This window comes from Rattus rattus, chromosome 17, assembly GCF_011064425.1.
Source record: "Rattus rattus isolate New Zealand chromosome 17, Rrattus_CSIRO_v1, whole genome shotgun sequence".
NCBI classification, from domain to species: domain Eukaryota; kingdom Metazoa; phylum Chordata; class Mammalia; order Rodentia; family Muridae; genus Rattus; species Rattus rattus.
In genome coordinates, this window is record NC_046170.1 from 44,402,851 (window position 1) to 44,416,779 (window position 13,929).

The window sequence follows — 13,929 nt, forward strand, 5'->3', positions numbered from 1 at the left end:
CCACATGTCAACACGCCCATGCTGCTGACTGAGCTGAGCTGTCACCAGTCAGGTGTCACCAGGTAGCTGAGGATGAATGAGCCTCACGTCCTCCTGCCTCTACCTTAGTGCTGAGATTACAGGCATGCATTATCATGCAGTGTTGATAGTGTTAGATTGAACTCAGGGCTTTGTGCATACTAGGCAAGGCACTGTACCAAGCCTCAGCCCTACCTCTGAGATTAAAATATTGAAAGTGATTGAACTCAGGGGCTGGCTATACCCCAGGCAAGCAAATCTAGAACTGGAAGAGATGCATCAACGGTAAGAGCACTTGCTGCTCTTCCATTGGACCTGAGTTCATATCCTGCCACCTACGTTAGGTGGCCCAGAACACCTGCAACTCCAGCTCCAGGCTCTAATCTGTCAAACACACTTTCACATAATTGAGTGAATAAGCCTGGTGTGGTGACATGTGAGGCAGCAGCAACAGGATTCCTGAGCTCAAGACCAGCCTGATTTATACAGACTTCTAAGCAGGTTCAAGGCTATACAGGCTCGATCTCAAAAATCTTACTACACTGCATTTATCACAAAATGAATGGTTGTGAGGATTAATGGAAATAGAAAATTTTCTATATTGTTGGGGAGACTACCAGACTTCCCTGGTGGTTAAGTTTGGTAGTGTTTATCTAAATTAAGGAAGGATAGTTTGGTTCTCTGGGATTAGGTCTGTCACAGCAAATACACCAAGAAGGCATGGCGGATAACTACAGGACTCACTCTGGCACCTCCAGGAACATGGCGAGTAAAGTTGACATCAGCCAGCACACCAACTTTATTGCTCCTGCGGCAAGGCTGAGGAGAAGCCGACCGTGGACATCTGACATCATTGTTCCTGCATCAAAACAGTGACACAAGGGACCTGGATCCCCAAGGCCGTTTCTTCTGCCACAGTCAAGTATGCTGCCAGAGGATTGAAGGAGCTGAAAGGCCAGGAGAAGGGCCACCATTGGGGACATCTGCAGCTCACAGTCGATGGGTTAATGCACAATAAAAGGAATGGCTTACACAGCATAGCTAGACGTGAATATACACATGTATCCCCAGAAATGAGATAATATATCACACACACATCTACCCATATGTATAACTTTTTCTGGAAGTTTTTAAAACTATTTTTACATACTGTGTGTGTGTGTGTGTGTGTGTGTGTGTGTGTGTGTGTGAGAGAGAGAGAGAGAGAGAGACAGAGAGAGCGAGCACGAGCAAGCGCACACTGCCCAAGGCGAGGAGGTGTCATTTGCTGAAGGTGGACTGATTTTGAACCTGTCCTCAGAGCAGCAAGTGTTCATAAGCACTCACCTACCTCTCCCCGGTATCCTCTTCATCTTCCTCCTTGGTTTTGTTTTTGGGTGACAGCCTCCTAGCTGTCCTGGAATTCATTATGTAGACAAGGCTGGCTTCAAACTCCGATCTGCCTGCCTCTGCCTCCCAAGTGCTGGAGATTAAAGGGTGTATGTACCAAGAGGCCTGGCTCTTTTTTTCAGTCAGGGTCTTACTGGGTACCCAGAGATCCTCTTGCTTCTGCCTCTTGAATTCTGGAATTCTGGAATTCTAAATGTGTGTCATCACACCCAGCTGGGAATACTTTTTAAATATGAATATGAAAATTATAATATGTAAAAGGCTAACATAGTTGCCAGAAAATGAAAGTTAACTATGAAGACTACTCCATCTGGAGAAGACCCCAGGGAAGTAGAACTACAGAAAAGATGCTTTGAAATACCTGAGTGAATGAAACAGGAAGGGAATTGTTTGAGTTCTGGGGGAGGGTGCACATACAGCTTGTTAGGGTCGCCTGGCAGAGTCTAGTGCTGCTTTCTCTTACACACCTCTCTGAGCTCTGCGGTTCCCTCATGCGGGTCCCTTCCAGACATGGAGTCTTCTCACATCTGCCCATAGAGCATGCCTCCCTTTCTTCTCACACCCGTATGTACCAGTAGTTCTATGAGAAACTGCCCCATTTGAAAGTACACCGTGGGCATTTCTGCTGTACACAGCTATGTTTGTTAACTCTGTCCTATTTTTGAACATTGAGAGACGACGGGCATCGTGAAGCTCAGCATTTGGTCCTTTAACTACAATGGCTTTATCTTCCATCCACTGGGGTGATGCTTGCCTCAGGTCAGTGATCTGCAGAGATCATAAACTTGGCTTTTAAGATTCTCACCTTGTACACTGCAGTTTCCCACTCGAGGATATCCTAAAAATCTTGTGTTTTCTGAGGCCTGGATTGTTGCTTCAAGTACTTGTAAGTCCCTGGATTTCATCCTCAGCACACTCAAAACTTCATTTCTTCACAGTTCTGACACTATACACAATACTTAAAATCATCTTATCGGCCTCTGTCCTCCCCACATAAAGAAAAGGACATAGGACTTGTGGTCGAACTAGACAAGCCAGATGATGGAGGGACCTGCTTTGTAATCCCAGGGCCCAAGAGGTAGGGACAGCTGGAGCGCTGAGTTTGAGGCCAGCCTGGTCTACAGAGCAAGTTCCAGGACAGCCGAGGCTACTCAGAGAAACCCTGTCTTGGAAAAAAAAAAAAAGGATAAAAGAACAGAGTCTGAGCCTTAATTGGAGGCAGGTAGACCCCAAGTTCAATGCCAGCCTGGTCTACACAGAGAATTCCAAGCTATCCAAGACTAGAGTAGACCCTGTCTCGACGTAAATAAACAAAGTGGTATAACAGCACCGGTTCTGTCAGTGTGAGAGCTACAGAACCGTCAGTTCAGAGGTCCCATCTCTCACTGTATAAAGTGCAGTGTGTGACCGTGCTTCCGTCTGCAGCGCGCTCCGGCCTCTCCGCCCTACAACACCAGCTGCAAGACGAATGTGCAGGGAATCATGGTAAGATCTTCAACAGAAATGACTCTGAGCACTTAAGTGACAGGAGGCTCTCATCAGAGGCTGAACTGTCTAACCGAAATTAACCCAGTCTGTGATTCTTGGTCAGTCTATGCAATTCATTTGAAAGCAAATGAACGGTGATAATGTTGAAGCGGCATGCCAGCATGCATGGAACTACCACTGCTGCACATCCTGCAAGCTTCAGACTGGTGAAACATGGGAGTCAGAACCTCTGACTGGATCTTAGGGGGACGGTGAATACCAAGTATCTGGCACCCAAGGGGGATGCAGTCAACTTCCTGCCCAGATTTCTCAGACTGCATTCCCTCAGCTACACAGAACACAGTAGCCCATCTCAGCAGAATGAAGTTCTCCACTTCCATTTCCGTAAGGATACAGCATTTATTATATGGGACATGTAGCATTCTTACAGCTCTATGCCATAGAGTTCTCCACACAGCGCGTTTCATATATTAAACTCCAAATGGCACCAAGTAATCATCACAACCACACAATTCTTTGAAATTCAAGTTTCCAGTGATCCTAAGAGAAATTAGTATATTTGTTTGGCTGGGACATCCAGTTATGGTCATGTAGAAAATTCTAACTACGCAAGGCGTAGTGGAGCGCAGCTTTAATCCAAGCACTTGGGAGGCAGAGGCAGGAGGATCTCTGAGTTCAGGGCCAGCTTAGTCCTCACAGAGACTTTTATTTACAACAAACCCTAACATCGAAAAAGTGAAAATCTGTAATGGTGATCTCATCAATCTTTCCACGAATGGAGAGCTAATAAAAGGGGAAGAAAAAGCTGGCCTGAATTGAGTTAAGCTGAAGAGTTTAACAACCCTGGATGACTGCAGAAGCCATCTGGGGTTTTACGTAATTTGACGGCTTACTACCTTTTTATTCAGACAAGGAATAACCTTTAGAACCAAAGGACATAAAAACATGGCATCTTGGACAAAACCACAGCTAGAAGCTAGTGGAAAATGGGTGTGAGCAACACATTCTAACAGAACTAAGACAATCAGAGCAGAGCTCAGTTTAGAAATCTCAGGGGCTCCCATCTACCCACCTTCCCCTTTACTGAACAACTGAGACAAGTATTACAATCTGGAATTCTCTTCAATGTTGTTTTAAAGGCAGGGTCTCTCTACAGAGCCCTGGCTGTCCTAGAATTCACCTTGTTGACCAGGCTGGCCTTGAACTCAGAGACCCACCTGCCCCTGCCTCAGCGCTCTGATGAAAAGTGTGCACTCTTGTTTTCCCTTCCTTGTGCCTGATGTGTGTCCATCTCCTCTCAGTTACTAAGTTACAAAAGCCTACTGGGGCAGTGGGTGTAGCAGTAGGTAGGGTGCTTGCCTAGTATGCGGGAAGTTAGGGTTATTCTCCAATGCAGCATAAATGGCGCTGTGGCACATACCTGTAATCCCAGGCCTTGGGAAAGGGAGTCAGGAGGATTAGAAATTCAAGGTCATCCTTGGCTACAAAGCCAGCTCAAAACCAGTCTGGGCTGAAACCTATCTCAAGACAGTATAACAACAGAAACCGAATCTCAGGCATTCTTAAGTGACATTACATTCTTTTTTTTTAACTCCTAACCTACACACACCCAGAACTCTTATTACTCAAACAGGGAGTTCTGCATTTTCCAGAAGTCTCAGTGGCTCCAAACCCAGGTGTCTGCAGGGCTTGGAGTCACTCACCCACCTACTGCTAGGATCCTCTGTGTGGCTCTTCAGCCAGACTCACTTCCTGAACATGGCAATCTACTCACTTCTGGGATGTGTTAACAATTCAATGCAGCCCTTGTGATTCCCCAGAAAGATGCGTCTGAGGAGGCAGTAGGCATGGAACACGCCAGTTTCCCGACTTTTGGATGCCTGGTTTATGAAAGCCTCCTTCCACACACTACAAACACTGAAGAGTCTGGGGCCCACTTACTCAGATTTACCCCAAGCCAACTCATTTCTTCCCAAGTTGGCTTGCTTCATGAGTACGTGACACAGTGGCGCTACACAGCAATGACCGTTCAGAAGCCATTTTGTTGAACTGGAATGCTTCACAACTTAAACCCTGTGGACTTGCATATTTTTCTAGGCAGCACAGAAGTGCAATGTTCCAGGATGTGCTACTGTGACAAGTGTGTTTCAGGTTAAAGAGTGACCTGAAATGCTGCTGTGACCATACACTCCTTAAAGAGTTTTAAAAAAAAAACACAGTATGTGCTCTAATAATCCCTCTATGCGGGAGGGAGCACTTAACACATTATCTTTCTTCTTTTGACTGCATTTTTAAGAGGGCACTTTTATATGCTGTTTGTGTCTGAGGAATGTGTTGACATTGTGTAATGTGAATACAAACAATGCATCTGTAGTACATGTGTGTGTACAGACAGACATACATACATACATACATACAGACAGACAGACAGACAGATGCACACACAGCAGCGAACCAGAGCCTCAGACCACAGACGTGGTGCTCTCAGGATTCACCCGCAGGAGTCTCGACGCATTCCGAAGGTCCTGCAGCTGCTTGGCAGGCTTCCCCACACCTTCCTCAAACCTCCTCTCCACCACTGGGAGGACAGTGTCGTAAAGGAAGGATGCGTTCTGCCGGATGAAAGCCTTCTTCTCTGGGTCCTGCTCACAGCGCAGGCTGTAGTCCACATGCTGCACAGCAACCAGTATGACTTCCACCAGACTCTCCAGGAGCACCATGTGTAGCTCTGGGAAGTACAGTTTCAGTGCCTCCTCCAGGAAGCCCATGGTCTGCTTGGTGAAGGCTACCACAGTGTAGCTCAGGTTCACCCAGCAGTCATCCCCCGTATACTGCTCAAAGTTACTGACCCCGCAACTTCTCATCTCCTCCTTGAGCTTGCCCAGGGCCTCAGGAGTCATCAGGTTCATCCGACGCCACATCTCCTCCGAGTTTCGGTGCTTGGTGGCTTCAATGATAATCTCCTTGTAACTGAGCAAGGCCCCCTGGATGTCCTTCACCAGGAGGGCATGGATGATGAAGGTGAGATCCAGCCCAATCTCTCCCAGCTGCTGGCAGTGCTCCTTGGCTACCTTCACACACTCAGCAGCAGTGGACAGGCTCTCCTTGCTGTCAAAAACCTGCTTGCTGAAAGCATCCACGAACATGCCCATGGCAGACCTTGCCCAGACCACAAAGGCAGAGTAGCAGCCACTGTCCGTGCCTGCAAAGTCTGTCTCAAACTCCCGTGCAGTCTCTAGGAGGCTGGTAAAGAAGACATGGCACAGCTTGTGAATATAGAGCAGAGTGGCGCCCTCAATTCGAAGCTGGCGGATGGCAGTGTGCACAGCTGCCGCCCTGTTCCTCAGAAACAGCTCACAAGCCTTCGTGCACTGGCCGAGACGGATCAGCTGAGACACTGCCCTTCGAGTAGCCTTAGGGCCACCTCTCAGAGAGCGATCTGGCGAGAGCTCAAACACAAGCACCTCGGTGAGCTGTCGCACTCGTTCATCCACTTTGGCCCTCAGCTCTTTCACAGGAGGTGGGCTGGGCTTATCTTCAAGATAGTGATTTAATTTGTCCAGCAAGTCCACGGCACCCTCAAAGTCCCTCTGCGCAATACAAACATCCAGGTCTTCCGGCAACTCCTGGATCCACTCCATGGAAAGGTCAACCTTTTCCTCCTCTGCCTCCGGGGTGGCCAGTTCCTCCTCGGCCTCATCCTCAAACGGGTTGCTGCCCTTGGAAGTGACCGGTGGTGGCGCACGCAAGGCGGCTGCCTCCTCCTGCTCCCGTCTCCTCTTGTCGCTGAGCGCCCTCTTGGTTTCCTCCAGCACTTCCAGCCACTCGCGTTTAATTTTGGCATTTTCCGCTTGAAAGATTCGGCTCTCAGGAAACATGAGCAGCTTGAACATGTCTTTCATAGGTGGATTGTCTTTGACGTTGACCACAGCCAGGCGGTCCAGTGGGTAGAGTGCGTTGTAGCGGTACATGCCTCGCCGTTGTGGTAGCCAAGTGGCCACCAGCAGACAGTCGTTCATGAGGAAGCCATGCACTCGCTGCAGCTGGGCCATATGGTCTGCCTCGTATTCCACCAGGTCCCCGTTGTACACAAGGTACTGACCTGGTGTCTCCAGCAGGTCCCTGCAGCCCTCCACCTTCTCCAGCAGCGTGGTGAGCGTTCGCTGCTTGCCCTCTTCTCCCGTCCCGGGGCCCTCTCGAGGGACTCCCGCCGGCCCCGGCAGGAAGCCCGCCTGGGCCGCCCCGCGCTCCCGCGGTCCCGCGCCCGCCGTGTCCTCACCCGTGGATGCGCCCGCGGCAGCGGCGGGCAGCAGTGCCAGCGGGATGCTCTCCAGACTGCTCTTCTGCTCCGTCAGCAAGTGGCTCAGCTGGTACATCTCGCTCTCCAGGTAGGAGATCTCGCGCGCCGTCTCGATGAACTGCCGGTAGTTCTGGTAGACGTTGCGCTTCAGGTTCTGCGCCGTCTCCTCCGCCAGCGCCTGCACCCGCTGTCGGTGCTCCTGCAGGTCGCGGTCGCCGTCCGACTGCTGCGACAGTTGCTTCACGTACAGCCGCGCCTCGAAGCCCCCCGACTCCAGCTGCCTCCGCAGGCGGCTCGCCCCGCTGTCCGACATGGCTGCCACCCGCCCTGCTCCCGCGGCCCGCAGTGGCTGTCACTCGCCGCCTCCCGGCCCCACCCGAGCCCGGTGGAGAAGCGGTAGAGGAAGCGGGGCGGGAGCAACACCCAAACGCCTGCGCCGGGGCCGAGCGCTGCATTGCGCCTGTGCCAAAGTCGAGACTCTCACACTGCGCCTGCGCCCGGGGCGGAGTGCCGACGACGCGCCTGCGCGGAAACGGCAGCGTCTTAAGGCGCGTGCGCGGACGGGCCAGTACGGAAGTCAGAGGAGGGTCGGGCACGGACCAGACTTGACGTGAGGCGCTGGACCTCGGCGGCGGTCAGGAGACAACTGGCTTCCTGAAGCCGTCCCTACCCCGAGCCCAGCGTTCCTAAGTCTGTGTCCGCGGGGCAGAGCCGAGCCGCCTTCGGTTAGGCGTTCGAGGCGAGCCCGCGCGCCCTGACAGCGGGGACCGGGAGGTCTCGCGAGATCCGTACGCCTCACGAGCCGGACCGGCGTCTTGGGAGCGGCTGAGGTGAGAGTATCGGGATGGACGAGGATCTGGTGGTCGCGCTGCGGCTGCAGGAGGAGTGGGACGTGCAGGCGGCGCGGCGCGCGGCGGCGCGGGAGCCCCTATCGTTGGTGGACGCGTCCTGGGAGCTGGTGGACCCCACCCCGGACCTGCAGGCGCTCTTCCTGCAGTTTAACGATCGCTTCTTCTGGGGTCAGCTGGAGGCCGTGGAGGTGAAGTGGAGTGTGCGCATGACACTGTGAGTGCGCCCACGAACGGCTCGGAACGTAGGGAAGGGCAAGGGCGCTGAGTTGTCGTTGGTGTGTCCCCGCCTCGTGGCGCGGGGCGAGACCCGGGCCCAACGGCTCTCAGGGATGTACCAGCAGGATCCCTCATCTACCCACTGAGTTTGAGAAATCCTGTTCTAGATAATAATCTGCCCTGCACACACACCGTCACATAGCAGCCTGAGCTGAAGCAGGCTGAGACGTAGCGTACTTCTAACTTCACATCGGCCCCGTGACAAGTCCCGGTGCGGAGCAGAAAGGATAGCAGTGGGTGAGGGTGATCAAGTGTTATTAAAATGTCCTCTATCAGGGACTTTCGTTGAACTGCCCAAAGATAAGGATTTGCTGCTGCCTTTTTTTTTTTTTTTTTTTTTGGAGACAGGGTCTCACTATGTATCTGTGGCTGTCCTGGAATTCACTCTGTAGACTAGGATGGCCCGGAACTGGGAGATCCTCCTGCATCTGCCTCCCATGGACTAGGATGAAAGGCCTGTGCCACCATGCCAGGCTAGGGTTTGTTTTTTGTTCTGTCTCCTTTGTGCATTGGGTGAACCTAATCCATTGTCGTGACTGTTTTCCAGGTGTGCTGGCATCTGCACCTATGAAGGGAGAGGAGGCATGTGCTCCATCCGTCTCAGTGAACCCTTGTTAAAACTCAGACCAAGAAAGGACCTTGTAGAGGTATTCCTCGCATAAGCTGGTTCCTCAACATTTAGATTTTTATTTTTCAAAGATGTGTTCTTGATAGTAGCTCATACTATCTTCAACCACAAGATCCTCTGGTCTCTGCCTGAGGGCTTACAGCAGTGCATCACCATTTCCGTCCAGGGTATTTTGTTGATTTTAAGAGACAGTCTCGGGGTTGGGGATTTAGCCCTGAGTTCGGTCCCCAGCTCCGAAAAAAAAAAAAAAGACAGTCTCTGTTCCTTAGATTGGCCCTGGTCTTAATGCTTCTCTTGCCTCAGCCTCCCCAGTGAGCTGGCATGCAAGTACCCAGCTATTTTTAGAGGGCGCAGGGTTGTGGGGGGTTTGATGGTGAGGGAGGCAGAGCTTGCTGTAGCCAAGCTGATCTCAAACTCCTGAGCCTTCTGCTTCCACCTTGAGTCTGGGATCATGGGTCAGGATCACGCCCAGTGGCCGTTCAGAGCTGGGCTGCTTGCTCTTTTGGTGTCCACATTTCCATTGTTGGCATCTGGAGTCTGTGTGGCAGAGTTTTGACTCTATCGGATTTTAAAGTTTTTGTGTGGTTGGGTTCACCAACCTTTTGGGTTTGGGTACATAGTTAAATGGGCCTTCCTAAGCAACGTTCATTCTGTGAAGAGGGGTACTGGGTTCTGTAGAGCTTGGAATATATGTAAAGGTTTGTACTTGGCTCTGCAGAAGGCTAAGACTGCAGGTTAAAAAAGAATTCATTTTATCTTCACACTTGCCCTAGAAAATTAATACCTGGTTTTGTGTTTCAGACTCTCTTGCACGAAATGATCCATGCTTACTTATTTGTCACCAATAATGACAAAGACCGAGAAGGACACGGCCCAGAGTTCTGTAAACACATGCATCGAATCAACCAGCTGACAGGAGCCAACATAACGGTCGGTACACTGAGCCACACAGGTGTGGGAAGCAGGCAGGACCAGGGTCTTGGCTGTGTAGACCAGTCTTGCCTCATACTCAAAATTCTAACTCAGCCTCCTGAGTGGTGGGATTGTGGGTATGTGCCACCAAGCCCAGTAGCCATTCATTCAGCAAAGGGGAACTAGGTAGAAAGAGATTTTCAGCCTTGAACAAGAGTCCTACCATTTAGTCTCTAGGGGTAGAGTGGCTAAGGAGCCTGCAAGCCTCTTCGTTGAGGCTTCAGCAACTGCAGGCCAACATTTCAGGCATGGGACCTTCAGGAGTGACTCCAGCTCATCTTCCCTGAGCTCTTCTGGAACCATCGCTGCTATGCAGTGGCGTCACAGCAGTGCCTGCTTTTGAGATCGTGGCAGTAAAGGATGTGCGGTGCACCGTGAGCACTGACAGTGTTGTTAACTGTGGGGGTCTTGTGTGATTGCCTAGGAAGGATCTGGCCCTTTTGCAGTTCTTATCATTCCAGGAACTTAAGGAAGTGTGTGCCCCCTAACCTTTCCCTTCTGTGCGGTTTTATTCTCTGTGTGCGTTGATGCTCTGCTTGCATGTGTGCCCGTGGAAGGGCGTCAGACCCCTGGGCTCTGTAACCAGAGTTACAGATGGTTGTGAGCTGCATTGTGGGTGCTTGGCAGCTGAGCCTAGGGTCCTCTGTAAGAGTAGCCAGAGCTCTTACCCACTGAGCCATCTCTCCAGCCCCGTGTCTCAGGTCTTTTTCCCTATGGTAGCTTATTAAGGTGCTGTGGTGAACATCCTCGGGTCTAGCTTTTAATGACGATGTTGTTCACTCTGCAACATTTTCATTCATGGTGGTGTTTTCTGGTTGTGGGGTTTTTTGCCCACAAAAATCTCTTGTTTTACATGCTTCTATATTTACAGTTGGAAGTTTTAAATTACCTGATGCTTCCTATTATAGTGAACTTTGGAAAAGAAATTAAATATAGTAACTGTCCCCAAGTGAAACTCTGAGAAATGGACTATCTCAAGACAAAAGGACTCTGTGGGTAAAATATCTCGTTAGATTGCCTAGCTTGTCTTGACTGCTGAACACTCCCTCTGCCCAGGTCTACCACACTTTCCACGATGAGGTGGATGAGTATCGCCGGCACTGGTGGCGCTGCAATGGACCCTGCCAGCACAAACAGCCCTACTATGGCTATGTGAAGCGCGCCACCAACAGAGCTCCCTCTGCTCATGACTACTGGTGGGCTGAGCACCAGAAAACGTGTGGCGGCACTTACATAAAAATCAAGGAGCCAGAGAACTATGCAAAGAAAGGCAGAGGAAAGACAAAAGCAGGCAAGCAGCCCACGGCAGTGGAGAATAAAGGTACCTTTCCATCACACAGCATCCACAAAGGGACAGTAGCCGAGTGTGTGCAGGGGAAGAGGCCTCCATTGGCAGTGTAACAGCACCAGGGTGTGAGTCCTGACCAGTGCAGATGTCACAGTGGCTTGGGAGGATGGGAAGGAGTGCGGCCTTCAATGTCTCGCCCTTAGGATCCGCTCCTTTTCTCAGAAGTTCCTGAGGAGGTAGCAGTTACTTAAGTTGAGGCTTCCTTCCCCTTGCGAGGTTGTCAGTTTGGGGTCAGCCTTGGGAGCCAAACTGTGGTTCCTAATATGGAATGCAGTGCAGAGAAGGCAGCTGACTGAAGGATTGGTTGGTGCAGAAGGACAGAATCAGTAGGACGCCAGTGAGGAGGAGGAGCAGATGAGGGATCAGTACTTTCCTGGGAGCATTCCTTGCTTAATGTTGGATTCTTACCTATGATTTCTCCCATCCTTCCTGTTCTTTCAGTACAGGGTCTGACTACTGCACAGATCTCAGTCAGAACAGAACAATTTTTCATTTCCATAACCACCATCTGCTCAGTGTTTGTCTGTGTGGCAGTGTATTAAGGAAGTCTTGTCTGTCTCCTTTGCAGATAAACTGTGCAGAGGAGAGACCCAGCCGCTCATCCCATTCAGTGGCAAAGGGTATGTTCTTGGAGACACAAGCACTTGCCCTTCAGCTGGGAAGCTGAACACCTCACACATGGTTAATGAAACCAAAGGTCTCTCAGGTCAAGACCATTCAGTGAGTGGCCTGAAGCTCGATTCCAACGTTGAAGTGAAATGTGAACAGAACGGTCTTCCAAATAAGAAGCCTCATCTTGTCACCCCTCTTCCCACTGCTAGTCACCAAAGTGTCCTGAGCAGCTACTTCCCCAGGGTCTCTGTTGCCAACCAAAAGGCTTTCAGAAATGTAAATGGATCCCCAGTAAAGAGTGGAACCACTATCGATGGCACCAAGCACTCTGCCTCAGCAGGCTCTCAGAGAAAGGTTCCACCTTCTAGGGCATCCCTGAGAAATTCCTCCAAAGTCGCGGCAGCAGCATCAGCAACCGTGACATCTGCAGCTGGGACTTCCGCAACCATATCCCGAGAGGAGAGTGGGTCTGAAGACCAATTCCTGAACAAGCGACCCAGGTTGGAGGACAGGACTGCTTTGAATAATATCAAGGAGCAAACACAGAGTGGTGGTGACCTTGAGGATAGCTCACGGCCCACAGCCATCAGCACGCCTCGGAGCTCAGGAGGTCAGCGGCGGCTGGTCAACTGTCCAGTGTGTCAGGGCGTAGTTTTGGAGTCGCAGATTAATGAGCACTTGGACCGCTGCCTGGAAGGCAACAAAACCAACCTCCGACCTCGAAGAGTGTGAGGTGGAGTGGGTCCCACACCGCCTGATGGCTCATGGTGCTGTCACCCAGCAGTTGAAGGACCTGTGGGTCACAGTGTGACTTACTGCACCAGCAGTGTCATGTCTTACATACACACAACAAATAGTTGTGCTTTAAGTCTGCATTTCCATCCAGAGGTGTCCCTGTGACCCCAGATGCTCAGGGAGATGAGGCAGGAGCGTCACTGCAGCCCACGGCCTTGGCAGTGGAGGGAGCCTCTGTCTCAGGAGCGTACGTGTCAGCGCACTGTGTCCGTCCACACATACCTTAGCAAGGCATGGGCACTGTTCTGTACTTGTGTATGGCTTTGTGTACTTTGGGGTTTGTTTGTTCATAAGGTTTTAGGGTACTATTTTTATTTATATATTCTCAAGACAGTCTTATCAGGAGTCCTGACAGCTGAATACTTTTAATGTTAAGCCCCGTTCTCTAAACTGATGTTAATCTTTTTGAGGTCTGACACTTTGTTCAGATAGTATGAAACAGTAGTTGTCCTAAAAGCACTCAGATTTTTTTTTTAAATCCTAACATATGTTTTCTATATTTTAAAGGATTTTACTTTCTACATAAAGGTGGTTGCAAGTTTTAAAGACTTCTATATTCATAATTTATATTTTAAATATAGTATGTATATTTATGTATATAATCTGTCCTACTTTTACTAAAAAGTGGCAGATTTTAAAGACTCATATTTAAAAATTTTTATAGCTCCTGGCAACTCATGTTAAAATCCCAGTGCTTGGGAGGCTGAGGCAGGGAGATGGCTGTGGGGTTTGGAGCCAGCCTGGGCCTGGGCTCTAGCGTGGGCTGTGGGGAGTCTGTTTGTTTGTTTGGTTTTTCTCTGTTTCCTTTGTTCCGTCTTTATTCACCGAGCGGTGGCTGCAGAATTGAGAGTAGAGTGGATACTGAATGCACAGTACCGTTTTTTAGAATGTTAAAGCCGTCACTTGGTTCTGCGGCCTGTTTGATGGGGACTTAAGTGAACGGTTTAAACTTGGTGCTAAAACGTAACTGAGGTAGAACCTCTCACAAAGCTGCCTGACTCCTTGGAGAGCAGACAAGGCCTGGGCAGCACTGTGAACTGTACACAAAGTGCGAACAAAGGATGGCCGTATCATCTGAGCACTGTGAGGCGCTGTCTTTCCGCGTTTGGGCAGAGACACACAGACACCGCTCAGTTTGTTTGTCTCATGTCTGTCCCTCCACCTTGCTACAAGGTGCACAAAGCTTGTGAGGTCAGGTGAACCTGGCTTGTCTGGTGTTCCCCTGTATAACTTCCCCCATTCCCACCTCCCC

At 50.4% G+C, this 13,929-nt stretch overlaps 2 protein-coding genes across 2 annotated transcripts; one reads left to right on the plus strand and one right to left on the minus strand.

Moving 5' to 3' along the window:
• Positions 1–3,269: 3,269 nt before the first annotated feature.
• On the minus strand, positions 3,270–7,670 carry Exoc8 (exocyst complex component 8). The gene has a single exon (XM_032887387.1). It carries the CDS (start codon positions 7,506–7,508, stop codon positions 5,358–5,360), a length of 2,151 nt encoding a protein of 716 aa, XP_032743278.1. The 5' UTR covers positions 7,509–7,670; the 3' UTR covers positions 3,270–5,357.
• Sprtn (SprT-like N-terminal domain) lies at positions 7,649–12,835 on the plus strand. Its single transcript, XM_032887388.1, has 5 exons — positions 7,649–8,260; positions 8,870–8,969; positions 9,752–9,880; positions 10,979–11,243; positions 11,839–12,835. The coding sequence occupies exons 1-5, from the start codon at positions 8,040–8,042 to the stop codon at positions 12,612–12,614; spliced, it is 1,491 nt and encodes a 496-aa protein (XP_032743279.1). The 5' UTR covers positions 7,649–8,039; the 3' UTR covers positions 12,615–12,835.
• Positions 12,836–13,929: the final 1,094 nt, after the last annotated feature.